Source organism: Pithys albifrons, chromosome Z (assembly GCF_047495875.1).
Source record: "Pithys albifrons albifrons isolate INPA30051 chromosome Z, PitAlb_v1, whole genome shotgun sequence".
Taxonomy (NCBI): Eukaryota; Metazoa; Chordata; class Aves; order Passeriformes; family Thamnophilidae; genus Pithys; species Pithys albifrons.
The window spans coordinates 79394964-79422836 of record NC_092497.1 but is presented as its reverse complement, the minus strand read 5'-3'; the positions used below and the strand labels follow the sequence as shown (position 1 = coordinate 79422836).

General features: G+C 39.9%; 2 protein-coding genes across 10 annotated transcripts in view; both read right to left on the bottom strand.

Annotated features, from left to right (window-relative positions):
* CDC14B (cell division cycle 14B) overlaps positions 1-19397 on the bottom strand; it is a 48687-nt gene extending 29290 nt beyond the window's left edge. For 7 of the 8 annotated variants that reach the window (XM_071580652.1, XM_071580653.1, XM_071580650.1 and 4 more), the window contains exons 1-4: positions 19081-19328; positions 11451-11544; positions 10443-10518; positions 8623-8715 (exon numbers count right to left, since the gene is read on the bottom strand). In XM_071580652.1, the coding sequence (XP_071436753.1) occupies positions 8623-8715; positions 10443-10518; positions 11451-11544; positions 19081-19237 (420 nt within the window). In that variant the 5' untranslated portion in view covers positions 19238-19328. Of the gene's footprint in view, positions 1-8622; positions 8716-10442; positions 10519-11450; positions 11545-19080 lie in introns of all 8 variants that reach the window. The other variant, XM_071580658.1, reaches the window with a different exon arrangement.
* Positions 19398-21820: 2423 nt separating this feature from the next.
* On the bottom strand, positions 21821-26294 carry PRXL2C (peroxiredoxin like 2C). 2 transcript variants are annotated; one of them, XM_071580372.1, is made up of 6 exons: positions 26101-26294; positions 25603-25671; positions 24039-24092; positions 23480-23585; positions 23106-23237; positions 21821-22496 (listed from the first exon to the last, which is right to left on the bottom strand). In XM_071580372.1, exons 1-6 carry the CDS (start codon positions 26278-26280, stop codon positions 22369-22371), a joined length of 669 nt encoding a protein of 222 aa, XP_071436473.1. In that variant the 5' UTR covers positions 26281-26294; the 3' UTR covers positions 21821-22368. The 2 variants fall into 2 exon arrangements, with proteins under 2 accessions (XP_071436473.1, XP_071436474.1); XM_071580373.1 differs by lacking the exon at positions 25603-25671.
* Positions 26295-27873: the final 1579 nt, after the last annotated feature.

Here is a 27873-nt window from a genome sequence, read left to right as displayed (position 1 = left end):
TCCTGTCCCCAAGAAACTTAGAAACCACAGACATGAAATGGCATTAGCAAACAGATGGTAATTAAATAGCAGAAAGAGAGTTTGTAACCAGAAATGAGTCACCTGGAAAAAACTTGGGATTAAAGAATCACACAATAAACTAGCTTGGAAAAGACCTCTGAGATCACCGAGTCCAACTTTTGACCAAACACCACCTTGTCAACTACACCAAACGCCACACCCAGTCTTTCCTTGAATGCCTCCATTGAGGGTGACTCCATCGCCTTCCTGAGCAGCCCATTCAAAAGCCCAGTCCTCTCTTCTGTGAAGAAATTCATTCTAATGTCCTACTGGATTTCAGTGCTGTCAGGTTGGGTAATATATACAGTACTAGTTGTACCTCTGGCAAATAGAAATGCAACTGATAGCTAATTCTGTAAGAGCTTGTAGGCCAGAAAGGAAAGGATTTCTCCCATATCTCAGCTGAGTTTTTATCAGCTTCTTAAAGAGAACAAGATCACTACAGAAGCATTTGTTCACAAGCAAAACAGTTGCAAGAGACAAGTATTTCCACTATACGAAGTGTTGTATTAAAGTAAGTCTAAATAACGTTGCACTATACTGAAACATTTTAGTCCTCAAGCACAATCCTACTTCTGAAATTACATTACCAGTGAAGCTACTAGAAACACCACTTTAACCTGTGCATGCACATGTATATGTGCCCATGTGTATGGACTTTTCTTAACCTAGCTATATATGAAAACTTGCTACATAAAAGGCCACTTAAAAAACCTAACCTGATTTTGCAAAGTGAAAATAAATAGTACTTCCTCTACAAATGAAGGAAAATACAGTATATTTACTGAAGAAGGAAACTCTTAAATTTCTCAAAATTTTCTGAAACAAAGAGGGATGCTGCTACACTTCAGGAGTCAAATTACTACACACAAAAGATACAATATGTCAACAGTTGTAGAAACAGAAGTTGATTAAATGATCAGATGGTGTAATTGGTGAAAAGTGGTTTATAAAAAATTAGGTTAGTATGAAGATAGCTGGACATGTGCATGTGGAGTGCTTCAGAAGGAAAGAATGACATTCAGCCTCTGTGCATAATGGGAAAGACCATAAACAAATAGTTACTTCACAAGAAAAGTATGCTGGCAGTAACATAACACAAGAAGTTGTGACAGTCAAAGAGGAGACAGGATCAGTTTCTGTCACAGCCCAAGAGAGCACCCAGCTAGAAATCCTGGATGCCAGGAAGACTGGACGAAGGCTGAACATGGGTGGGGTCTGGGTTCAGGTTGCAGATGAACCAAATTCCAGATAAGGAAACAGGTAAGACTGAAGGAGGAGGGAAGGAGTAGCAGAGCTCAGAGAAACAATAGACGTCAGGGCAGCAGAGGCCATATCTGCATTAGGAAATGGTGTGCACCAGCAGAAAAGCATTTGGAGACTAAGAACCAGCACTGAAGATCTGACATCTGTGCTGTGTAATTCTAGCAGCTCTTAAGCTTTACTGCTAGTTTTAGTCTGGTCCTTTGGATTGAATGCCCATTACCAGCTGGGATTGCTCCTAGACTGCTCCATGAAGTGAATCAAAATGCAGTTGGTAGGGTTTAAGGAAAGATTCCCTTCAAAAAACTACTTCTGACACATCTTATATAAAACTACAGATAGTACTGTTTCTGATCAGCAGGAGGTCACTGAAGCCTTAAAGATTAATAATTCCACTGGAGTGATGTGGGTGAACAAATGACTAAAGAAAGATGGCAAATGGGAGAGAAAAAGTAGCAGTGATCAAAGACCTGAAGCAGACAGAAGTGTTGAAAGAGAGAACTTTCTAAGGCAGCAAGCAGAATGGAGTTTCAGAAAGGAAGAGAATGAGAATGTTCATCTGATAAACAGGAAAACAAAGAAGTATTTGTAAACTCATGAGGTATACACTGGGGGAAAGAGGGGAAATGGGAAATGACAAACTCTAGAAATCAAAATATGCAAGAGCTGAAACTAGTTTGTCCTGATGTTTCTGCTGCACTTTCTAAGATGACAAGAACTTTCACAAATAAAGTTGTTTTCTTAGGTTAATGCAAATAAAGCAATCAACATGAACTACTATTAAAAAGATAAAAATACTTAAGTGAATTTCAAGCAATGAGATAAACTGTTATTTAGCAGAAGTGGCATTCTGTGGAATACTTTTAGTCCATTTTTGTACATACAAATGAAGAAAAATCTATTAGAATTTCACACTTATTTCCCAAGTGCCTCCTTTCCTGCAGATCAGGGAAGTCTTAAAAAACAAACAAACAAACCAAGTAAAAATTAAAGACAATGTAGAAGGCCTGAAATACATCATCCACAAGTTCAATTGCTTTTAGAATTTTTCCACAATCATATATAAGTGTAGATGGGTGTACATACATATCTGCATTCACACAAATACACACAGAAAAACTGAAAATCATTTACAGATCTTCTCTTTAAGTACCTTTCAGGAAAATTGTTACTGTAAGGAACTGATGTCTTTTTAGTCAAACATCCTGTTTAATCACAATGTGTAGTCACTTCTCTATACACAGTTTAGCAATTCACTTATTTCTGCATACAATTGAGTATCTTACTGAGCTTCAAAATACAGCCAGAAATTTCATATTAGCAGTTGAACCACTAACATTGCTCTAAGTACCCTATTCATTTAGGACATCTGTTTCTAATTAAGGGACTACAGGCAGTTCTGTCAATGGTCAAGAACCATGCATGCATTCACTACTGGAAAGGTGCACTCAAGCACTCCTCCTGCTGATACTGCTGTGCAGTCAAACAGCCACTTGAAGTTCACTGAATGAAAAAGAAGGATTTTCAGGATTAGGCAACCCATTCTTTATTTGTGATCATTTAAAATCAATCACAGAATAAGAGCTTTTAACATGCCATGTTTTTGTCTGATTCATATTAGTGATTTCAAACCAGACTTATTTTTTAAGCAACTGTTTACTAGGTTAGGTTTACCATCATGAGAATGGTATTCCCAAGACCATTTGTGCTGGAAAAGAACATAAGCCTCTGGTTGAAAAAGGCATATTAACTTTCAATACATGGATTGTCAAGTGAAATAGAAAAACATGTTTGATAATAATAATCTAGGACATAACTTTTTGCCTTTTCAGGAAAATTAAATAGGCTATTGAAATATGCTTTACTGTTAGAAACTATATTAACTGAAGTCTGGAAATAGCACTTCAAATTCATGTCTGTGATGTACTCAGCATAATCAAGTTTACCCACCTGCTTACCTTCATCTACAAAATCTACTTAAGGCTGCTACCTAAAACATAGATTTTACCCACCTTAAAAGTCAGAAAATAATCAGATAATTCATTTTAAACTGCTTACAAACAAATTTTAATTGATACAGCTGTGCTTCAAAACTGTCACTCATCCAAGATAGCCTGAATTGCTGTAAACAGCAAATAACCACAACCCACCCGTTCTGAACAAATGCAAGTAACTTGTGTGTGTGATCAGACTCAAACACAAGCTCATGCAAATGTTGTTACAACTTTAAAGTACTAAATATTTTTTTCATTAAACCTCCACTGGATATACTAGTCAGTTAATATGAAAAAATTCTAGCAATATTCCTTAGGAAAAAAGCGAGATGTTGTAAAATTAAAACAGAAGTATATTAGAATAAAAAGCTTCCTGTATTCATTTGTGGTGCACATGTACACAGGATGCATGTGTCCAACAGTCCCGTCATTAGCAGAAACAGTCATTAAGCAGATAAAAGTGGCAGAGAGGGAAAAACTGCTGGTCTCTGGCAACTCTGTTTCTCATAAACAAAACCAAGCAACCTCAAATTACCTTTCAAACAGCAGAGATGAGGTATAGAAAACCCTATTAGCTCTGAACTGATTGTGTTGGGCACATCAGTACTTCACAATGGCAAAGAAAGCAAGTGAAGGACCCAAAAGAACAACTCTTCTTCTCCTATGGAGACAAGAAGTTGATTGGAATATCCTAAAGAAGAACCTACAAACAGCAGGAAAACCTGCTGCCCTGAAGACTAATCATGATTTCCCAAATACATTTCAGAGAAGGTAGATTTTCAGAGGACACCAACACAGAGACAGCCAAGACCCCAGGCAATTTAAATGAAAGGTCAGTACTTTGTCCACCTTGTCTCTGCCACTTGCTTATCGAGCACCTCTCACCAAAACGCAGCTGAGGGTGAACATGGTTTACCCACCACCTGCAATTTGAATGCTGCCACAATCACTTATTTACCACCACTCAAACTGGAATGCTGAACAGGTTTATCTCAGGCTTAGCCAAAGATAACTCTGCAAGTGCCACAGTAAGAACGGAGCAGTTCAACACCACATCCATGAGTGCCAATTGTTTCTCCAGCCTCCAGCTTCTACCCAGCACTAGGCCCACAGCTAGGAAGGACACCAACAAACTGAAAAGGCAAAAAACCAATACTGTGGATTAGAATGGATGAAGGAAACACTGCTTACCCTGAAGAAAGAAGATGAGAAAATAGACAAAGTACAGAGATGAGTCCTGGAGAAGGTGACCTGAATTACAGCAGTTCATGGGGCGGTACCCTGGGAGGGTCACCCTTCAAGTACATAATTAGTGCCAGGCCTGAGAAAAAAAACACTGTTACTAAGTCAGTGTAGCCAAGGGGAGAGGAGGGAGCTTGGGAATTGGGTGGACAGGGCACAGAAGGTACATTTTCTTTCTTAATATAGAAGGAGCAATGATGGAAGAAGCAGACTTTCCTCACCCACAGTCAAGTCCTGGCGAAAATCAAGAGAAGCCACTGTAGATACCAACTCAGAAGATCACTGCTGCTTTGGACTGTGGTAAGGCCTGAACAGTGCAGATAGCTTTCAAGGAAAAGATTTTTCTTTAAAAGGTGAAGAACAAAGGCTTCCCGCCACCCCCACCCTTCTTTCCCTTTTCCCCGTCCACCCAAACAAAGTGTAAACATTCATTCCCAACACACTGAATTCTGGCTACCCTTTGTGTGGCTGAATGTGTGGCTGCTAATTTTTTGCTAATCTACACAGAAGAATATTATTCCCATTATGCAGTATGTCATCTGTAAAAATGAAACAAAATATAGAATTAAAGTGGATGGAAGCTGAACAATAAAGGGATCAAGGTCTATTTTTTTTAAGATTTACTCTAAAAAAATATTTTATTCTGAAACTACATATGTAACAATGTATTCGTAAACTTTGCTCTTCACTTTTAAGGCCCCGTTATACTGAAAAGCTTGAGTTAGGCTGTGCTGTCGCACAAAGTACACCTGGAAGAAAGCAGCAGATGCAGGAGAGGGGAGAAAGTACATAGTGTGGAGAGTTCATAAACTATCTCTACTGAAGAGGGAAGAATGCAAGTTAGATGAAGGGGAAGAGCAGAACCATTAAAACACACCAACTTTGAAGACAAGATTCAGAACAGACTTTGCTAGAAAATGAGAACACTTATAGATTGCCCTTACTAGATTGCAGTTAATACTTTTATAATTCCCTTGGTAGTCCAAATGAGCATATCCCCTCATCAAAGATATAAACATGCATATATATTTAAACAAAAGATGTTGCATGATAAATCATGCTAATATATTCCAGTTTCTTGAAGCAGAATTTAAATAATATTCTGTTTAGGAATACAAATCTAAGGTCAACAAGCCCTTAAAATTACATATTCAGAAGCTGAATGTTTAAGAGGACATAGAAATCCCAGAGGAGAACTAGTTATATACAGTTCATTATAGTTTTATAGTTTAAGTGCTACTGTTTAAAAGAAAAAAAAAATCTCCATACCAGAAATCCCACACACTTACCATGCCTGTGCTGTTCTGAAAAACCTGGCAGTCTGTTATTCCTAACAAATAAGTTGTGGCATCAGCATCTACAGAGCTCCTTGAACTCAAACCTGCTTAAGTTCTCAAATGCCTTACAACACATGAAGACAAGCACTATGTTCATGACTAACTCTGCAAAGGCCACATTCCCTTTCTACTTTCATGCTCATCCCTGAACTAACCTGAACACCCCAAACCTAATGCACTGTCACACAGCTCCTCAATATAAGTTAAACTGTTTAAATCATAACCTACTATAAAGCTAAAACACAAGAATCAAACAAGCATACACATTCAATCCATACAAAACAAAATACAAGGTCAACCTACAACTTAGTAAGATCAGAAATTAAATTATGACAATCAGCTCAAGCAATTAAGAGCATCACCAACCTGACACAACCTGACTTAACTAAAATTTAAAAAAAAAGAGTTTTAAAGATTTGACCAATAGCTGGATGAATGTTCTTCATCAAAAAGCAAGGTATTCTGTAATGAAAAAGGTGGATGCTGAAGTCTACATATATTTTAAATAAAGAAGGCCTCAATAAGACCCTTTCAGTCAGGAAATATACTTACAGACACATTTATCATGCATTCTGAACAGATCCTGTATCATTGCTTGCCCCAGAGTCAATAATCTAATTCTCTGTAGAAAGCAGAAATATGGGACAAGTATGTTTGAACACTTGAGCAATGGGCACTGTAATTAAGCCTGCCTCTTCATGAAAGATCATCAAAGGGTGCCAAAGAAGAAGTAAGTCCCAGAGGCATAGCCTTTCTTCTGTGATCTTTCTTCAGTGGAATCCCTCCCACATGAAATTGGGAAGCAACTCAACCTTACTGTAAAGAAAAAGCAGTACCAAAGCCAAAGTCTATTGCACTGGAAAGAAAATCATCATCTAGCTAGAGCTAACTCATCATCTAAGACTCGCAAATGTGCAAGACAAACATGCCCACATTCAAAGACATGACTGATACTCTGTGCTTCACTTTGCTCTGGGCCTTCAAGGGAAGCAGCTGAAATACTCAGTGTATATAATGCAGTAACTTAAGCTGGGGGTTTTGACTAGCCTCTTTCTGCCACGTGCCATCTGTTTGCAACTAGCCTTCCCACATGCACTGGCTAGTCAGTCATGATCTCCTGTCCTACTTCAGCTGGATCTGTGTGAATATCCTTTCTTTACTCTGCAACCCTCATTTCCTTCATTGCAGTTTTCTGAAGCAAAAATTGCCTACTCCTCTATACAAGAGACTCCATTTTTAATTACTGTGCTTTGGATTCTCATACTCCATATATATTAATCCTAGAGTTTTACTCAAGTCTGCTCACGCTTTCCCCTTCAACTGCATGTTGTTATTGTAACATGGCAGGGCTACTGGATGATCAAAAGTAAGATTTGTGTTAGGTTTTTGTATACTTTTCCATAGTTAACCACAGTATTTTCTGGGTAGATTGTTTTGCTGTGAGTTAATTTTTTGTACCAAAATTCTACTCAAAATGTCATCTGCTGTGCTGCACAGTATTAGTACATATATCAGAATAGAAGTGAAAAAGGGAAAAAACAAAACCCACTTCTTTTCAAATAATGGTTGATAACTGAAGCCAGTCCTCTCTCACTTTCCGGGCCTCCATTATGATCAAGTAATTAGGAAGCAGTTTCCATAAAAGCTGCAGCTGTTTGTCTGCATAATCCTTTTAACTGCAAACAAGCTTAGTAACTCATGTTACCAGCTTCCATGTGGTTTAAGACTGCAAAGGTCTACAGCAACATTTCTAAGTACCTGTGTTTCAAATACCAAGAGTGACACATTTTGAAATCTAGTTCTCAATTTGTAATAAATGCTGTAAAATATAGACAACAGAGAAACCCCAGGGAGCAGCAAATGGACATCTTGCATGATGCAGAGAGGCAGCAAACAGACTGCCTGCATCACAGAAAGTACCAGCCTTGCATCCCAATAACAGGAATGACCTAAGGCTACATGAACTTTGACCCCCTGAATCTCCAACATCAAAAAGCACATACTGTCTCATTTCATTTTATCACTCAGCAAACAAGAGAAACAGTTACAATTAAGGTGTGTTACAAGTCAGAATGTGACTATGGTACACTACATCTTTCACTCTGAAGCATTCAGCATTTTATTCCTTGACTACACTTTTGTATACCAAACACATGTAGTCCTAATGTAAAGCCAGTCCTTTTTTCCTCTGCAACCACAGACTTGGCTTAGTACCTTTCCAGCCACCCTGTATACTCTCATGCTTCATATAAGCTCTAAGCCCATCACACATTCTCACCACTTCTGCTAGGTTAACTGAAGAGATCTTCTTATATTAAAAGAGAAGGAGCTGGGGAAGGAAACGTTTATTTAAACAAGCGTGCAGTGGCAGACGATACACTGTACTTGGTGCAAGATACTAATTTTCTATTTTAAGAAGGAATAACAGTTTGTGTGGTTGGAGGAAAGGTAAAACTTCAAGCAGCAGTCATTTTTTGGAAATGAAATTTTTTTTTCAGTGATGTTCTTATTTCTGAGGAACACAGAGAGCAGTTGGGAAGAAAAAACCTGAAATCATATAACTTCACTCACATACCTGCTGGACTTTAGGAGCTCTGTAGTACATTACTATAATATGCATTAGTAAGATGATTTTCAAGAGAAAAGAATTGTTTTTATCTTGCTGATTTAAAAATTGAGTAAGAAAAAATTAACACAGCAACTAATGTAAAAATTTAAATACTTACTGCGTAGCAGCCTATGAGGAATGCAGCATTTGCTTGCTTTTTCTGATCAAAGCCAGTATAATGAATTATTTTCTTCCTTATCAACGAAAATGACTGTATCAAGAAACAAACAAGACTATGAGTTTGCATTTTAGACCTTTTAGCCCTTCTTTTATAAAATTAGAGGAATTCAAGAGTTTGATTACCTGCTTTCAGCCACCTGTATTCAGAGAACAAACATACAGTAGACTAGGTGGCCAGAAGCTTTGGAAAAATGTCTTGCATCCCCACCTAGATTGTTCCAGTATTTTCCCAATATCCAGCCTAAAGAGTTTTTGCTACAAACTACAGTGATTTTCTCTTTTTTTCTTAAATGTATTTAGTATTTCCGACTTCAAGCCTTAGTAACAGATAGCCTATTATGAGAAGTAAATAGAAATTGGCATTCTCAAAAACATCACAGGTATATTAGTTACACTAATTTAAAAAACACAATTTAGACTTTTTCACTCTTAAAGAAAACCTTACTCTATACAAATCCACTTGTATTTATTTCAGAAACTTGCTTAGATTAAAATATTTTGAAAGTTTTTCTAAACTTTTTCATAAATAGCTTTTTAAAATATCATCTTGGTTTGGCATATAGTTTCTCCAGTTCACTTAGAAACTGGGTGGAATGCCATTTTCAATAGAACAGACAGACACATCTGTGGTCGCAGTTCTCCCCTAACTGGCCCTTGAAACAAATTCTGATCTGCTTCAAACTGCACACTTTGACCAACTGCTAAGATATCATCTCAGTTTAGGTATTTAAATAGCAACATTGCTTGCTCAGATACTATTCAATGCACTCAAGACAAAAATATCCCAGACCACTAGCAGAAATATGTTCTCAATCCTAACATGCCTGTCCAGTATCAAACCCAAGATACTGAGAAGGATTATCATACATCCTGTTGCTTCAGAGCATTCTGTAGACAAAAATCAGAGAATCTCATCTCTGGCAAACCTGTTTGCAGTATCACAGGGATGAAGCAAGATTGAATTATAAAAACTATTATCAGTGACAGCAAGCAAAGAATGAAAAAAAATACACTCACTCTATAATGTTCTGTGTATTTTCCAATTTTGACAATTCAGTGGCATCTTAAAGATCTAAGTAGTTTTGAAGAGGCAAACCATGATTCATATTAATGCAAGTAAGTTTTATCTGCCTAACGGATTTTACGCTCCAACATCTATTAGAGGTCAACTAACTTGCTGTCATTCATGTTTATTATTATTCTAGAGAGTAAGGAGTCCCTGTTTTAAAGACACCATGCTCAGTCAAGAGTCCAATCCCCAAAATTACTGATCATCCTTAAGAGAAAATAATCTGCAGTAGCAGAACAGCAGTCTCCTTCAGGAAAATGCCATCAATGCTACTGAAGATCAGTTTTGCTTCTTACTAAAGAGATGTCAGCATCAGAAGAGAAGACCAAGTCAAACAAAAACCATCTCAAATAAAACCATATTGCATTGCACCCTCAAGATCACTCAATATTGGCAGATTGCCTAGAAGACTGAATTTCAGGAGGGGAGCTTTCCATTTACACATAGAGCAACTCATCTTTTAGAAGCTTAACATTAGTTATCACCACAGTGGTGCATCTTCTGGTTCCTAAAAGTAACTGGGGTTTCCCTTCTGATCCTCCTCCTCCCTAAATTCACCTTGATAAACACTGGCATTCATATTCAGAACTCAGCTGGATTAGGAATCCAGGAAAGCACCCCAAAACTTTTGCCCATTTGTTTTTGTTCTTTAAAAAGTCAGTACCATTGAAAAAAACCCCAAGTGTTACCTTTAATTTCTTATTTAGCTTGCAGCAGTATCTGTAGACCATTGCCAGATTGAGTGGTCCAAAGTCTGCATAGAAGCTAGTAGAAGAAAAGGGAAAATTTGTATATGAACACTTTAAATGCTTTTCTTTAAAATAAAATGGAGAAAACAAGGAGTAATACACGATATATATCATTCTAAAAATAAGCATGCCTTCTTAGATACGTACATACATACAAACACATACATACTATTTTGTTGGAGGAAACAATTTTGTCATCTTTAAATATGGACTAAAACTTTGTTTTCCACACAGCAGCATTCAAAACCAAACTGGAATACTCAAGGTTCAAGGAACCTACTTCTCACTACTGTATCACTCTATGACAAAACTGTTTAAACTCTATTTTAAGAGTAACTCATAAGTTTTACTTTTTAAAAAAAGGCAATTGATAGCACTAGAGAAAGGTCAACACAGAGAATAAAGACTGATTAGTACTTTAAAAACCCTTGGTCAAAAACATTTAAAGAATCAGCAGCGTACCACATCATGTAAAAGGCAAACGCTCTTCACTACAGGGGAAATAATATATCTATTGTCAGTTCATAAAGCCTTGAATTGATCTTGCCAGTTTCTTCTTACTGTAAGAAGTTCAGACATTCCACTTTATACATGAGCAACCAAAGACATGCCCTTCAGTCTGGCAGTTTAATGTGCACTTCTGAGCGTATATGCTTGCATCTCATTCCTGTGTCTTCTGACACAATTGGGTACAATGAAAGGTCCTGCTTTGAAAATGTATTTAAATAAACTCTGATTGTAAGGCAAGAAACCATTCTAAGGCATATAAATCATCATGGCAGATAAGTCTAAGAAGACCAAACTCATGTAATTAATTCTACTATGGGAATGGTGTATTTCCCTCCGCTCAGTTTAAAAACAGAATGCCAATTACACTGGCTCCTCACTGCTGTTGTTCTGACTAATTTATTTCTGAAAAAAACATGAAAGAAATAAGTCTGTACTTACTTCTCATATACAAGTTCATCATCTATGCAGAAATAATGGGTATTTGCAGCTCCACTCTTTGGTTTTTGGCAGAGAATTGCAAAATAAAGGCGATCTGAAATACAAGAAAATTTGAAGCTTTCATAAGCACCTACTTTTCTGCTGAAAGTCTGTAGTATTATGTATCAAGAGTACTACTTTAAATGGTTTGGAATGAAGAAAATCTTCAAGTATTATCAAACTAGGTATTATTATTTCTGCAGTGTTAAACAAACAAGGCACACAAAGACTGAGGTTTTTTGCTCAGCAGTGTTCCCAGAATCCGCAGCTCTTTAGTGTTCTCTCCCAAAATATGTACTGTTTGATGACTTTGCAAAATAGCAAAGTCACAGCACCCCCATACACAGCAGAAATCTCCTTTGGCAGGTGGTTGCATTCCAAATACCAACACACACACACCTCACCCCGCTAAACTAAACCACAAATCCCTCTGCACCTCTGAGCACCTACATTAAACTAAATGATGAGGTGCACTCACACCACAACACTGCCTTCTGTGAAACCATGATTTTGACAGTAGTGGCATCCAATTAAAGGCTGCAAATGACAGACTTGGGAGGCATGTGAGGGGTCACCCCACTGCTGCACACAGGGGCACCCGTCAAGGCAAAACCCAGACATCTAGATCTGCATCCCCTTCATCTCCCCAGCTGCCCCTTCAAAGCCTGCATGCCTGCCAGCACAAGGCATCTTGCCCTGGCTTTCTTTGTTAAGCTGCAGGGGAAAAATACCAGTGGTATTCACATAGATATAAATTACTTTTATGGCCAGGGAAGCTGAAGCCCCAGTGAACTTTAAACACTGACTGTGCTGCTGCTAATAAATTCCTGTGCTTGCAGTAATTGGTCAATAAAGTTGAGGATTGCAGCACTACAGAAATACTTGCCTTCTTTCTGCTGAAAAAATATAATCATAATTGGATTAAAATTCAGACTAAAAAAGAAAGCTCTTTTTACTTTTCTTTGCCAACTAGTTGCTTAGAACAGATATATTATTTAAATATCAAAACAGATCACCTGCATGTAAATGTATTATTTCAAAAGATGACTTGTGATAAAGACTGTATCTCCTTTTTTAGACAGCAGGAAACAAAAATTACTTTAATCTTCAAAACATCCTCCATGGCCAGCACTTAGAAATCATTACTTGTATCCTGAAAACAAGTATGCCATGAGAAGGAGTTTCCATGTCTATATTTCAACAGTCATATGCTCAGTGTTCACCCATATACAGCAGTATCTCAAGGGATGAAGGCAGACAAGACCACCAAAAAGTGTATGTTTGCTAAATGCTCATTTCAATTGCCTGATATGAATGCTTTGGCCTAAACATTTACAGGTCAGGTGCAACCAGTGGGATGTGTAGTAAGGCACCTACTTCCTTACTGTCTCGGCAGAAGCAGGGCACCAAATTTGATTACTTGATTTCTAACAGTCCCACCTTGTAAGCACAGCAGCTGCTGTACTGGACTGAGAGTGCATTGCCTGTTCTGTGCCTCACAGAGTTTACCACAGCATCGCCTGAAAACAAGCTAAAGGACTAAATTTACAGTCATGCTGTGCGTTTTTAAGAAGTGAGTAAACTGAGCCACAAAGTGAAATACGCAGGGAGAAGCAAGTGCACTGATACCCCCAAAATATGCAAAATACACTGTGGTGAAAAGTGCTTCACAGCAAGGCAGTGCTGGGGGTGGGCTTTGGGGTAGAGGGAGTCCCAGCTTTCCACAACTCTCCTGCATCTGTCCCAACCACTGTGTTAATTGCTGAATCAAGGTGGATTTGCATGAATTAGAAACTGGAGCAGGTATCCATGTGCAATATTTAAAAAAAGGGAAAAAAGGGTAGAAAAACAGGAAAATAAGAACAAGAAAAAAGAAAAAAAGAAAAAAAAAGGAAAGAAGAAAAGAGGAAATAAAGGAAAAAGAAATAAAAAGCTGCTTTGCTGATTTACTTCCCTCTGGTCTGAGAGCATGAGTTTATGTGTGTGTGTGGGGGGAGAACTGAGGGCAAGGGAGGAAGCAGAAAGAACTGAAAGGATCTGGTATCTAGGGATTGTGTTTAAACTGGCATTGCTAGATTAAACACGTCATTACAGCCCCAGGCTACAATTTCACACCACTTCTAAACGGATTTAATGGCTAGCTGCCACCAGGTTTCTTACAAGGAAAAAATCTTGTGAGTTAGCTCACTAAACCAGCCTGCTGGGGGTTAACAGTTGGAATACAGAGCCAAAACTTTTCCCTTCATAGCATCTGTCTTTTAGTGCCAGTCTAATTATTGAGTAGATTGAGCTCTCCCTCTTTATGGCACACAGTCAGAGCATCAAAGTCTCGGCAGAATGGCTGTAGTACTCAAACTGACATGCTACCTTCTTACACTCCAGCTTTCTCCCAGAAGCTTTACACAGCTTGTGAAATCATAAAAGCACTACACAAAGAGTAATGCAAAATCCTCGAACACAAAGGGAGGACCAAAATGAAAATAAATTTAATTTTCACAGGTCATATATCTAAAATAATTTAGCATTTTGCTCTTAAATAGAATTTGGAATAACAGAGTCATTTGAATCCTCAGTGTTCCTACTTGTACTGAAATTCTTCTGCAGCTTCTGCAAAAATGTCCAACAAAAACAAGAATTCCCATCTTGAGCAAGGGGTGTGTATGTGGCCTTTTGAATTGCTGTTGGCATTCAGTTTCTGCAATGGTATCTCTGGATCATGTTAATATTCTTAAAACACCTGACAGAAACTTGAGTTTAATGAATTTACAGAAGTACTTCAGAAAAAGAGCAATGTGTGCCAAATGCCCACATCCTGACAAGTTGTCCGTTCTTGTGCACTGCTAACAATTGCTCCCTATTATGTAAACAGCAGGCTCCATCTTCTTAACATGTTTCCTATGGGGAGATTTTAGAAATGAGCTAGACAGAGAAGTAATTTCCTATAAGTGTATTTACCTCTCTACTGACTTACCAGTCTGGCATCTGACAAATGCTGTATTACTCACCCTCTGTTTTTACCTGCTTTTTTCCAAATGCGTTCTCAGTTCTGTTTAGTCAAGGATTAGTGTGCTGATTTTTTTAACAGGAATTAAAAGAGAAAGTAGAATTCCTTCATTAAGGATCTGATGGCAGGATTGAAGGTTTATACATAAAATACACTCCAGCACTGATGAATTGATTTCACTAGGACTCCACAAAGTTTTGGACTTCCTGAAACAAGGTTTCCTTTTTATTATGTTTATGTTTCCTTTGCTAATTTTAGCTTTTTGGTATTTCATTTACTTTTAGTGCACTTGAGGACTTCCTAATTCCTGAAAATTTCAGATAAAAAACCATCCTCTGACTATCAGACCAGAGCAGTCCTTTCTAATCATCAGTAGGGCTCACTGCCTTACAGGCAGCATCTGCACTGCAATGAGGAGATATGGCTGCAGCGTGTTACATATACTTGAAATACATTTAATTTCATTAGCCTAATAGAACAAAACAGTTAAAATACATAAATACTGATGCCACTGCTGGCAATTAATTTCAGTAAGTGTCCAATGTACAAAAAAATGAGCCTACATACCCCTAACAGAGGACTAGGTTACCACAGCTGGCACCTAAACCAGTGAGACTAAAGCTAGCACAGCGTGTCTACGTCTACACAAGCTGATTGTAGTGTAGAAAACTGAGAGATACTTCAAAATCATGCTATTCTGAAATTTAACACATAAAAATAATCTCCCCCTCCTTTTACTCTCAATTACCCTCAATTAGCAAGCTTCTCAGGTTCTGCTGCAAAGGATTTTAATAAAGACATTTCAGCTATTCAAGAATTACAGTTGGACTTGATGATCTTAAGGGTCTCTGCCAACCTAAACGACTCCATGACTAAGAGACAACTAAATACTAAACAGACACTAGTGGCAGGACAAGTCTGCATATCATCAGCAAAGATTATTTCATAAAAAAAGAAATTCTACAGCTCTACTGTTAAACAGATGACTTAGATGAAAAATTCAGAGACTGACAGTACACCAAAACCTAACATCACTCTATTATGAATTACCAGGAATGTAAACAAAGAGTTATTTACTATAGTAAGAGGAATGTATTTCTAAATCTAGAGTTGGTATATGGAATTTTGTTGTTTGACCTAAAAGTCAAGACATGAAAGAAATATGAGAAAATATGAAAGACAAAGTTCTTTAAGATGTTTCTTTTAGTCTTTCTATCTTTGAAAAGATTAATTCAATCATCACTATGACATTTCAAATTTAGGTGATGACAGAGTTGGCAATTAGAACAACTACCTGAAATCTCTGCAAAAGAAAATGAAAGTACACTGAAAAGCCAAAAGAACTTTTTATTTAACAGAAAACTAGGAAATAATTACTTTCAGGGCTATGTCATGAGTGATCAGCAACACCAACTAAAATAGTCCTTGCACTCTGATGCCTTTGACTGACACACATTCATGCACTCTCAGTTCTGCATTAGACACTAAAAGCCTTAAAACATGTATTTAAAATCCTAACTTTGAGAAAGACTCACAAGAAAGTGAGGTCATATTGATAAAAGAGTAAACAGCTTTTGTACCAAGACAGTTGCAAAATAAAAACTAACTGAATGTGTTAATAGTCAAAACATTGTAAGCCTAAAAAGACACTTGTTAGAAGTGTCCCTGGCATTCAAATGAAAAAATAGTTTTCTACGTAGTACAAAAAGTTTACAATAACATGCCAGTGATAGTGGAAAAAGAAAACTCAATGGTTTGAAAAAAACCCCAACCTACCCAACACAACACTAAAAAAAACAACTCACCTATCAATGAATATATTATAAATTGAGTGATATTTCACTGTCAGCTCCAAGTGACAGTGTAAGCAAAATGAGTCACGATGGAGAAAAAATACAGGCATATACAGTGCATCTTAGAGGATCCTTTAAGATATTAGTGCCTCACTGTAAACAAACTAGATATGCATTCAGCAGGAAGGCTAACAAATGTCAAGAAATGTCCCATGACTGTATATTACTTAAAATGTTATTCCATATGTAGTTATTGAAGTTAATTCATTTTAGAATTAGGTACTGAAAAAAGGTGAGAGAGAAACACACACCTTTTGCCTGAGGTTTATGCATTATAATTCCACCTCTTCTTTAAAATGTTATTTATAAAATCGGAGCAATAACAAAGAAAAGCAGTCAAGGAAAGGAAATGAACAGCTTTCAAGCATCTCACAGGGAGTTATTACATTTTCTTTAGATCCTATAAATTACTTCTCTCAGAGATCAGAAAGATATGGGAATACATTTCTAATAAACAGAAGAAATGTATTCAGTTCCAGCAAAGTAAATTAATACCAGAAAGCCTCATGCATTAGTTGGCAAAGAGAAAATGATAAAGCTCCCATGCAGCTTAACAGCCTAAACAATTTTTAAAATAGTAGTTTTCTTGAACTAGTCTTACTAGTAAACAAAAATATTCTGATTATTCTGATTAATAATTATTCTGATATATGGCTGACAAATACAATTGATTAGAAAATAAAGAAATGTAATAATTACTGAAAGCATTTTCACTATAAAATTCATGCAGATAATGAATTAGAAACTTTGCTGTTTATGAATGAAACACCACACAAGAGAATTTACAGCAATTGGAGTTTATGTTCTGCTCATATCTTTTGCAAAGATGAAAAGGAGGGTAGCCTGCAATGTTCTTAATAACTCTGGCTCTATTTCTGTAAGCAGATAAGCTCACACAGACCTCTCAGCCTTTACAGTGGTTCAAATATTTGCCCGTATATCCTTTTTTAAGAATAAGACCTTATGCTTTAATCGGTCTCCAGTCCACAACTATTGTCTAATTTCTCAGAACTGCATTATGAGAAGGCAAAACTGACAGTTCAAGACAAAATAAAATATTAAACATAGTAATCCAGTGCATTTTGATCACACTTGATACAACAGGCACAGCTGCACATGGTGAAATCCCACTGAAAAAACATGAGTAAAAGCCTAGGTGCTCTACTGTATTTGAATGGGTGAGCATTTCTTTGAGGGAGAAAATGCAGTAATTTAATGGGTCTGTTGATGCCAGACACACAGTATCAGAGCCAAGCAGCTGCTGCATGAGAATGGTTAGAGACCTATTGGCTGGAGATGGGAGCTGGACAGGACTGCATGGTAATCCGGGTAATGAAATTACTTGATATCACAAACTCATCCTCTGTCAAATGAGAGGTTTCTACATTCAACCTTAGAAATGTACCATCATAATTCCCTATACAAATGGTTGCTGTTACAGTAAAAAATACACATATGGAGTTATTGTAGCCTTAGATTTCTTCAAGATAAGTAAATCCTCATGCTTCTCTGTGAAGAATACACATAAAATGCTGTATTTTAGGCTGGAGTATTTAGGATTTTACTCCCCAACAGTATTAAAGCTTTTTAAACAGCAGAATTTGGTATGCTTTGGGAGTTTACATTCTTCCTACACCGCTATACCCAATTTTCAAAACAAGACCTTATGATTTTCTCAACATACTGTTACATAGGAGACATACTAGTTAATTTAAGGAACCCCATTTCTTGGCACAGAAAGAAAAGGTACACTGGTGACTTTTCTCCATGCTTGCTCTTTACATTTTTGTTTGCTCTGTCCACAGGTATTTCCCATGTCCCTCACACAGACGTACTGAGAGATTTCTTACTTTTTATACTACCATTCTCAGATCGTGCCACAGGATTAAAGAATTATTTTTTTTTGTTATTGTTGCTTTTAGACAAACTAAACTCAAGGTCATCTTTTAGCTGGGGAACTCAAATATGAATACAGATTTACGTCGGCTATGATCCAACCAGCCTCTTAAAAGAGGGAGGTTCCTGTGCCAAAACAGCACGGCTCGGCGCACAGGGTCACGAAAAGGAGGGACGACACTGAGCAAACCTTCCTGCACAAGCTGCTGGCACTCGAGTGTCACGAAGAGGTGCGACGTTCGCCCGTTATTCTACCCGTTAGCCAGCAAGCACGTCCCCAGTGCAAAGATAATACATAAATATAAATTTATATGGAACTGTACATATATATGTATTATACCCAATACACGGAAAAATGTGTTACTTTTTTTTCCACCCCACAACGTGTTGAACGGACAGAAACGTGTTTATCGTTGTTTCCCGTTTACTCTCACAGGCAGAGAAAACTGCAGCACAAGGCAATCGGCACTCGGTATGGCTCGAGGGTTCTAAGGGCACTACCAAGATTATTTATCCCGCTGGACGAGCGGCGCAGTTTTTAAGGGCAGTCCGCCGTGTGACAGGCCAGAGATCCCGGCTCGGGGACTGAGGTGGCAAACGGGAAGTTTTCCTGTCCCGCGGCCGCGCCTCCCCCCCGGGGCGGGACGGGACACTGGGACGGGACACTGGGACGGGACACTGGGACGGGACACTGGGACGGGACACTGGGACGGGACACTGGGACGGGACACTGGGACGGGACACTGGGACGGGACACTGGGACGGGACACTGGGACGGGACACTGGGACGGGACACTGGGACGCCCCCGCCCCCGCGTCCCCGGCACGCCGCCCTCACCCGCGATCCTCAGGCAGGTCTCCGGCCCGGGCGGGGGCTGCTGCCGCCGGGGAACCTCGGCCCCCGCCGCCCGCACCGCCGCGCCCCGAGTCCTCTTCAGCGCGGGCGGCGCCGGGGCTGCGCGGCGCCGCGCCTCGGCCCAGCTCTTCCGCTTCATGGCGCAGGCGGCCGCGCCGCTTCGGATGCCCTCATGCCGCCGGGGCCGGGCGGCCGAAGACAGAGCGCGGCTGCGAGGGCGGCGGCGGCTGACGCGGCCCCGCCGACACCGCCCCCTCCCGCCGCACCTCCGGTCCCCCCGGCGGCGCCCGCGCGCCCCCGGCAGCCGCCCCTGATTGGGGCCGCGCCGTGTGGCGTCACCGGCGCGGAGCGGCGGGCGGGTGACGTCATAGCGGCCGCGGGAGCAGGTGGGCCGGGGCTGCGCCCTCCCCTCGGCGCTGACGTGGCGCCGACTGTGCCCGCCGAGGGACACGCAGCTCCGGCCCGGCGGGACCTCGCCCGCGGCGTGAGCCCGGCCCCGCCCGGGTGTAAAGCTGCCGCCTCTGGGAATGAGCGTGTTCCTTGCGTTTCGTGGGGCATCGAAGCCATCCCGACTTTTATCAAGAGAGTCCCAAGGAGATGGTATTGTGTGAGGCCAACAGAAACCAGTCCAGTACATCCGGACTTCTGATGTGAACATTAAATGCATTTATCCGGAGAGTTAAAATAACCGAGTTTGAATCTGCTTCTTAGACACAGCAATACAACACACAATTATTTCAAATAGGTGTTGCAATAAATCAAGCTAGTTAGGTAGAACAACTTCTCAAAACTGCTTCCTTCCCATCTTTGTCTAATTGGCCAAGATGAAAGCCTTTGTGAAGTATTCTGCCATCCACAGAGTGTGATCAGTATTTATCGTCGACTGGTTTCCACTTTTCACTGTCACAATTTTTTGAAACATTCTTTCTAAAGAACACCAGAGACCTAACATTCTGCTGACACTTTGAAAACCAATTCTTCCAACTTTTAAGTGTGGCCATCATTGTTCCAATTCGTTAGGCATGTGAGAGTCGGTGTCTCCCAGGGGCCAGGGAACTCTGTGAAGCTGTAGCCAGATCAAAATGCAGGGCCTCTGCCCTTATTAGGGCTGCTCTTCTACTAAATCTTCCTCTCTGTCTTCCTCTCTGTTTTATCTGCCCTTTGCAAGTCTTTCTGAAGCTGTGATTTTGCTGGGATAACACACGGGCTGTGCAGGATGATTCCTGTCCGTATTGAAATGGTCAGCGTGCGTGACTTCAGCCTACAAGCTGTCAAATTACGTTCCAATCCCTTTTAATAGTCCACAGTTCTTTTAGCTATAATTTTCTTAAATGTATTTATTAGCACCAATAAAACTGTCACCATTGTGTATTATTTTAATTCTACTAAAAGCAGAACAACCAGGAAAACAAAAAGTGAAAGGATTGCAAAACAAAAGTGGAACTAGTAGAGTCAGTGCCCTTGGCTGTGATTATCAGGTGAATAAAACAGAGTGGAAGCACTACAAATAAACTGAGTATTCACTATTCATTATCTTTAAAAACACTATTTCTCTGTTTACTATCTTTGTTTTACAAACATGAGACCAGTTTACCAGCTTTCTTTCGGCTGTTGTTTAAGTAACATAGAGGCAGATGCATTCCAGAGATTCTGACATACTGAAAATACCAGTGAACTGGGGGAGTGCTGGTGGTGGGTGGGGGCAGGTCTTATTTGTGAATGTAGGAGCAGTGGGTTCATGAAAAGCGAACTTCACTCCCTTGTAAGCCTCAACTGCCTGTCCCAGTCTGTCATGTGAAGTTCTGAGGAATCCTCTGGTCAGCCCCGAAATCACGTGGGTTCAGAGTCAGCACATGACTGCCTACCTTCAGCCCTGTGCTGAATGCTGTTTGGTCAAAGCAGGGAACTGAGACAGTATTTTTTAATTTATAGTATCTTCTAAACACATTGCATTGAAATGTGCATGTAATTAATAACTTTCTAAGACATAGTACCTTTAATAAAATTGCATTGCTCAGGATCATTATTTTGTATCAGTATCAGTATTATTATTTTGAGGCAAGCTTTTTCTTTCTCATCAAGGAACACCACCTTTAATTCCAGGTACTCTTAATGGTGTAGAGCTTTCCGGAGCTTGGTCTGGGCCCGCCAGTAACTTCAGTGGATGCAGGACCAAAAACCACTTCACAGAATGCCATTTTACAATTGCATTAAAGCTTAAAAGGGAATTTTCAGTTGAGATGCGTATGCATGATAGCATTTTACAGTGAAGGCTGAAGATCAGAAACTGCAGAGGAGGATATGCTCCTCTATAAATCTCAGACAATTTTTTTTTCTTCACATTGCTAAAAAGAAGTGGGTCATGGATGAAAGGAGGTACATCTGCTTTAATGAAAGCAATCGACTCTGAACATAAACATGTCTAGAAAAATGGGTAATATGAAATCTGACAGAACTGCAAGCCAAAATGCTGCTGTCCTTAGTTCAGTTGTCTAAGACACAAACAACTAAGGACAAGTTATTCTGAGACTTCTTGCTCTGAGAGAAAGCACACACATATAAAGGGAGAACATTCTGCAGTAAATCTTCCTAGGAAAGCAAGTAATTGACTACAGCTTACTCCAAAACCAATAATCTGGTCAGATACATGTTTAAGACACCCCACCTAGTCTTACAGACCCATATTTTTGTATGACACAAAAGAATTGCAGACAATACATGATGTATTTAAAATATTTATTCAAAACGATGAAATTTATTTCATAATGTCTGCCACTGTCAGATGCAAAAGTGTGTACAAGCTTAAGTCCCAGTGTTCAAAACTGTGACATTTCAGGGTATATTTTAATACAAAATTGTCATATGGTGCTGGAAGCTTTAACACAGTGCTGAGAATGGATTGAAAGCCAGTGCTGATCTGCTGAAGGCAAGAATCCCATGTTCTTTCAGAGCAAAATTAGATTTTTTTAGTTTGGTGCACCTTGAACAATAATTTTTAAAATGCATTAGCAAGATTGTTTGAACAGACAATAACAAGCTCCAGGATTTTTTGCAATCAGCCTCAGTTGTGTTTTAGTTTTTTATTGTTTTACGCAATGGGCATAGCACTTTAGTGTCCATCTTCAGTTCCATGTGTTTTATTCCGTGCTGATTTTCTAGATTAGGTTTCAGATGTTCCAAAAAGACACAACGGTACTGATGCTTGTTGGAATTTACTGGAGAATTGTTCTTGTGGAGCACAAATTAAAAAAAGCATATATTATGTCTGCGTCATATGTCAATAATCTGGGGTTGATTTGAGAAATTCACTGTTTTAACTCCTGCCAGCTGCAAAACTGTATTAATGGGAACATGATCCAGCCTGTTTTTATCAAGGTGCAAAAAATGAACTTCACTGCCTGGAATGGAAGGAGAGTAAAATGTAAATTACTGAGTAAAATATTTATTTATTCAAAGATGTAAGTGAATCAAAGCAGCATTCTGACTTCCTCCTAGTTTTTGTACAAATGTGTGCTAGTTCTACAGACTGCAGAATATACTGTATTTTAAGTAATGACAAATGGTTTTTAAATTATGTTAAAGCAAGAAATACTGAGGCACATAACTAATTGAAATCTGCTGTAGCATGATGTTTCCTAATAAATGTGATGACTGTCATGTGGCAGCTCCCCCTTCATGCACTACTCCTCTGCTAAACAACATTAAATGCCTCGAATCAAATGGGAAAGCAGACTGCAGCTAAACACCATGATGTCAAAAAACCCCTCCAAATTTTGATGCAGTTGTGCCATCAGCACTTCAATCAATTTCTGCAGGACCGTGATGAGCTTTGTGCCTCTGTGGGAGATGGGACTACTCAATGACACTTTGCAGATTCCTTCATGAAACAAAAATCACACAATTCAATACAAGTGTGTCTTCTTGGGATCCACAGGGACAGCTGGTGAGACCGCAGCAAACAGCTGAAGGAGACAGCTGTAACTTTCACACAAAACAAAGAAGCTCACCTGGGCCTATAATCAAAGCTCCTCCCTGCTGAGCAGGGTCTCCTTGGAAATCAAAAGCCGGGCCAGTCATTGCTCTCCATACACTCCTAATGCTTCCCAGAAGTGTGTTTGATTTCACATGAGGGCTCTGCACTAAACAAAACCACAAAATACTTGTTATCTATAAATACTTAAGTGTGTAAGAGAAATAGCATTGAACAGCTGCTATAAACAGTTTAGAAATTCCTGATTACCAGTGTTTTCACGAAGTATAGCCTACAAGAGACAGTCTAGTGGGCAAATCACTTTCTATTTACATTGTGATCATACTATCTTATCAGAGTATTCATGTTTTGTTTGTGTAAATCCAAATAAGGTGAGAAAATTATTCTTACCTGATACGTTACTACCTTCGCCTCTTTTCATGCCAAGCCTTTTATAAATTTCCCTTTGTGGATCTACATACATTTCATGTGTATACCCAGTTAAAGTGCAAAAGGGCTGCAAAATATACACATATACAGACACACATACACACACACAAAAAACCAACAAAACTGTTTTTAAGGTTAAAGCAGTAACTGGTTAGGGTCTGCTGACAACAGAAAAAATACTAACACCCTGCAAGGTCCACCCTCCCCCTTCTTATTTGAAAACTGTCTATTTGTCATGTTAAATTAAAGAGTGAACATTTTTAGCTTCAAAGTTTTCATTAAAACAAAGCTTACAGTGGAATTAAGAAAAGCTGTTTTGTTATCAAGCCTGGGTGGTTTTTAAACTGAAAGTTTCAGTTATTTGCTTTACTCACATATTGTTACTAGAATTGCCTGATAAATACTATCCTTTTTTTCCTGCGGTTGCAAAAGACAATCTTTTCACTTAAGGCAAATTCCTCGATATAGACTGTTAAGACACAAGAGAGGATATCCTGTCTTTAATGAATAATTTATTTACCTTGATGTGATGGTAAGATGACTGTCCAATAACTATAAGCCTCACATTTGCTTCCTAGAACAGAACAAGGGTATTGAAGTCATAAAGTGGAACCTGATGTTTCTGCATGACTTCAAAGCATTAGCAGAATCTGGTATGCTGATTTAAGGATTACAGTGCACTGAGTTAAAATTATTTGATATTAAGATCACTAACATGTTTGGAAATGGCACCTTTGTCTATCACCCACAGTTAGCACCTACAATAATTTATTAAGTGATAAGTTATTTTTAAAGATAACGTTTAAATTACAGATGTGTAAACTTTGAGCTTCCTGTAGCATTGGTAGCATTGTCTTTTCAATTGATTGCAACACACTATGATTTTGGAATCATAGTTGCACTTACGTCTAAGGAAGCAGCACACAAATACTGGTGCCCAAACATCTGTGATTTACATACACAGACATACACTAATAGATATAACTTGCATTTGCATGTACTGCTGTCATTTGCAGGTGCAACATTAGGCCTGAGTCTAAAATAGAGGTCAAAACTTAAGTTCATTTAGAGGCCAGTAAAAACATTTAATAAAATACAAGGTTTTATTAGGCGTAATCTGGCCTTTCCCATAGAGAATCATTTCGCATATAGAATAATTTTGCTTGTTATGAAAAGAAGGCCCCCTAAAACCAAAATACACTAAGAAAAGCAAGGACAGATTTTGATTCTCTGTCTAATTAAGTCAAATTAATAAAATGTCATTCTGAGTAACACCGATTAAACAGTCCAGAAATACCTGTCCTGAGAAGGGAAGCTGCCAAAGAAATTGCCCCTTTTTATCCTCAAGTTCCTAATCCATCTCAGATGGACTTAGGTGGACTTGCTGTCTGCAATCACCTGAGCCTCTGTCATTGGCTATACTGCTGTTGGAAGTAAAATATGACAGAATTTCTATCAGCACTCTAGAAGAGACAGATAGGCCTTTCACATTTAGCAGGAGATCACTGTCTTCTCTGGTGTCTCCTACCACCCAACAAATACCTGTCCATAGCAAACCTGGTCTACTCTATTTGCTTCTGTCACTGTGTCATTCCTGTTTGTGCAGCTGCCTGGAAAACAGGTCACACTCCTAATGCAGCTTACAAGTAACCATAGAAAAAGATAGTGGTTTTAATCCAGATGAATTTTCTGATCTTATTCCACTCACAACCATCAGTCAGCCCTGCCAGCATAATGGAAAGGGCAGTAGTTAGTAGTCAGCAGAAGACAACTGTCCAGGGCACTACTAATTCCAGAAAAAATGCCTGTCAGATGTTGTCTCACTGTTCTGAACACAGCAGTAGAAAAGAGCACCAAGTTAACAGGGCAGGGAGAAATAATGCTGCTGCAACAGAGCGTGTAGTGCCATAAATCGTCTCCTGTGTCTCCTAGGCAGATTCATTATTGCTATTGTAGCGAACAATGAAAGTGCTTCTTCTGAGACATTTTTTATTCCTAGAAGCCTCATGCAAGCCTGTAGCTGGACATAACAAATCGGCTCCATTGCAGTGACCCCACATACATATTAAGGGCAGAATACTTACTTGTAAAAATGCCTTGGGGACTTTTGCCAGATCTTCTACATATTCCTTACAGGTATAACACAAAAAACTCTGCAACACAGCCAATTGGATGTGTTAGAAACACACATGATTGCACTGCAATGAAGTGACAGATTACTGGCTTCGGGGAAACCATGCTTTGGAGGTGAACGTGAAACAGGAATGGGAACGATTCCAGTTTCTTAGCTGCCACCAAATTTGAATTAGGATACTTTTTTATCCAAACCTGAACAGGGACATTGGGCCTAGGGCCTTGCTCATACTTTTATCTCTAGATATTTCAGGCATGTGATAGCTGGCTCACCAGCTGGGAATCGGTGAACACGATACTTGTTTCCTTTCTGGTAAATTGCGTATCACTTTACCAAAGCACGGGGGATGCCAGGAGCAGCACCGATCTGCTTTCAGCCCCGCCAGTGCGCCCTCCCCGCCCTCCGCGGCCCAGGAGCCGGTCGGGGCCCCCGCACGGCCCCCGCTCACCCGCACGAACACCACGATGGCTTTCTGCTCCCCGTACAGCGCCTGGAAGGGCAGGCTCCTGCCGTCCGCGTCCAGCACGGGGCAGCGGGCGGCCTCCCGCAGCTCCCCCGGCTCCGGCCGCCGCCCGCAGCCCCGCGTCCGCCCCACCTGCTGCGTGACCGGGAGCGCCGGCCCGGCCATGGGAGCAGGGGGAAAGAAAGGCGGAGCCGGGGCGGAAAGCCGCGGGGAGGGGTGTGCGACGGCCGCGAAGGAGCGTCGCGGCACTTTCTCGTTCATGGGAGCGATCCCGTGCGGGTTCAGGAGAAGCGAGAGAGTTGGGATAGAAAGTGGGAGAAACCTGCAACCCCAAACCCGCTGCGCCTCCGTCAGTCACAGCCAGAATACAGTTTGTCCCTGGAAAACACAGAAAAGTCACACGGAGCCTCCCAGGAACATTGTGACAGCAGGAGCAGTGACATAGCCATACCTCCTCGAGGTCAGGGTTCGCCTTGCGAGAGGCCGCGGCATTGCAGAGCGCTGAAAGCGACGTAGAAAACTTTCGAGGAGCTGTCGAGCTGCTGTATCAGACAAAAAACCGCACCAGACCCGGTTTCCTTATTCAAGCAAAAGCAGAACTACACGGTACTTTTGACAGCTGAATAGCAGAGGATACAGAGCAGTGCAAATGCTCATGTGCATGCATCGTGGGCATGCAGAAGTGAGTGAACAGTTCTTAAAATAAGAAAAACACTAGGTCATTGAAGAGTATCGTAGTCTCTTGGATTATTGCGTTACGTGAAAGCTTATGAGGATGACAGCACTTTTCTTAGTAGGCAGGGAAAAGTATGAATCAGAGAGAATAGGACAGAGAGAATCTCCATAAGTTTTTCGGCTTTGTGACTCTAATAGTTCCAAAGTCATTCTTGGCAAACTGTCCCAGTGTCTATATGTCAATGGTATTCAAACTGCTATCTCCTCTGCTTTGGGTTAAGCCCACTGCTTTTGTCTTACCAGGAGCACATATAACAAGGTTGAGTCTTACAGTTTAGTATGTCCTCACAAGGACTTTGATTTAAAAGGTGATGAATTCAAATTGGTAAAAAGTAGTAAAGAAGTTGTGGAAATTGTGAAAAAATTCTGCTAGATACAGTTGGATCCAATGATTTTAAAAGTCTTTTACAGCCTATATGATTCTGTGATTCTGAAAGAATTTGGGCAGTATTAATTCCCTGTTGTTTTCATCAGGCTTCTTTCTTCACTTTACAGTTATATATTATACTGTCCAACAGATTTTGTTCACTAGCAGTCCATAAACCAAACTGTGGGCTGTGCAGCAGTGCTCTGCAGGCCCTTCAGCATCACTGATGGGAATGTACTGCCTACCCTTGAGTACTGCAGGACATAGCAAAGCAGAGAGAACTGACAACTTTTGACAGTTTTTGCTCTTCATCTTGAAGCTGAAGTGAACAGGCCATAACCTCATTATGTTATGGCTGCACTAAAACTTTTCAGCAGCATTGGGCAGGGCTCAGCAGCACAGGTCAGTACTTGATCATCAGTAGACCTTGGACCAGAGCCCTTGCCATTGCAGCTGGAAACCAGAGCCTGCAGAAGAGGCAAACATACCACTGTAGGGAATCTGCTGCCAAAGCCTCTGAGTGGGAGCACAGATAGGGATGAAACTGCTGATGAAAAGAAAACTCAGAGGACACTGCCCTGGGTCAGCCTGCACATAGCTGACCTTATGCCTAGCATCTATACAGCTTGTTCTTTCTTGAGTTGATATGAAATCTC

Excerpts from the sequence above, each read along its gene's own strand:
- PRXL2C (XM_071580372.1), bottom strand. The coding sequence starts at position 26,280 with ATGGCCGGGCCGGCGCTCCCGGTCACGCAGCAGGTGGGGCGGACGCGG. Across the intron at positions 23,238-23,479 it reads CGAAGGTAGTAACGTATCAG|TGCAGAGCCCTCATGTGAAA; the intron begins GTAAGAATAATT and ends GGTTTTGTTTAG. Across the intron at positions 22,497-23,105 it reads AGCTTTGATTATAGGCCCAG|GCAGTGAAGTTCATTTTTTG; the intron begins GTGAGCTTCTTT and ends CTTCCATTCCAG.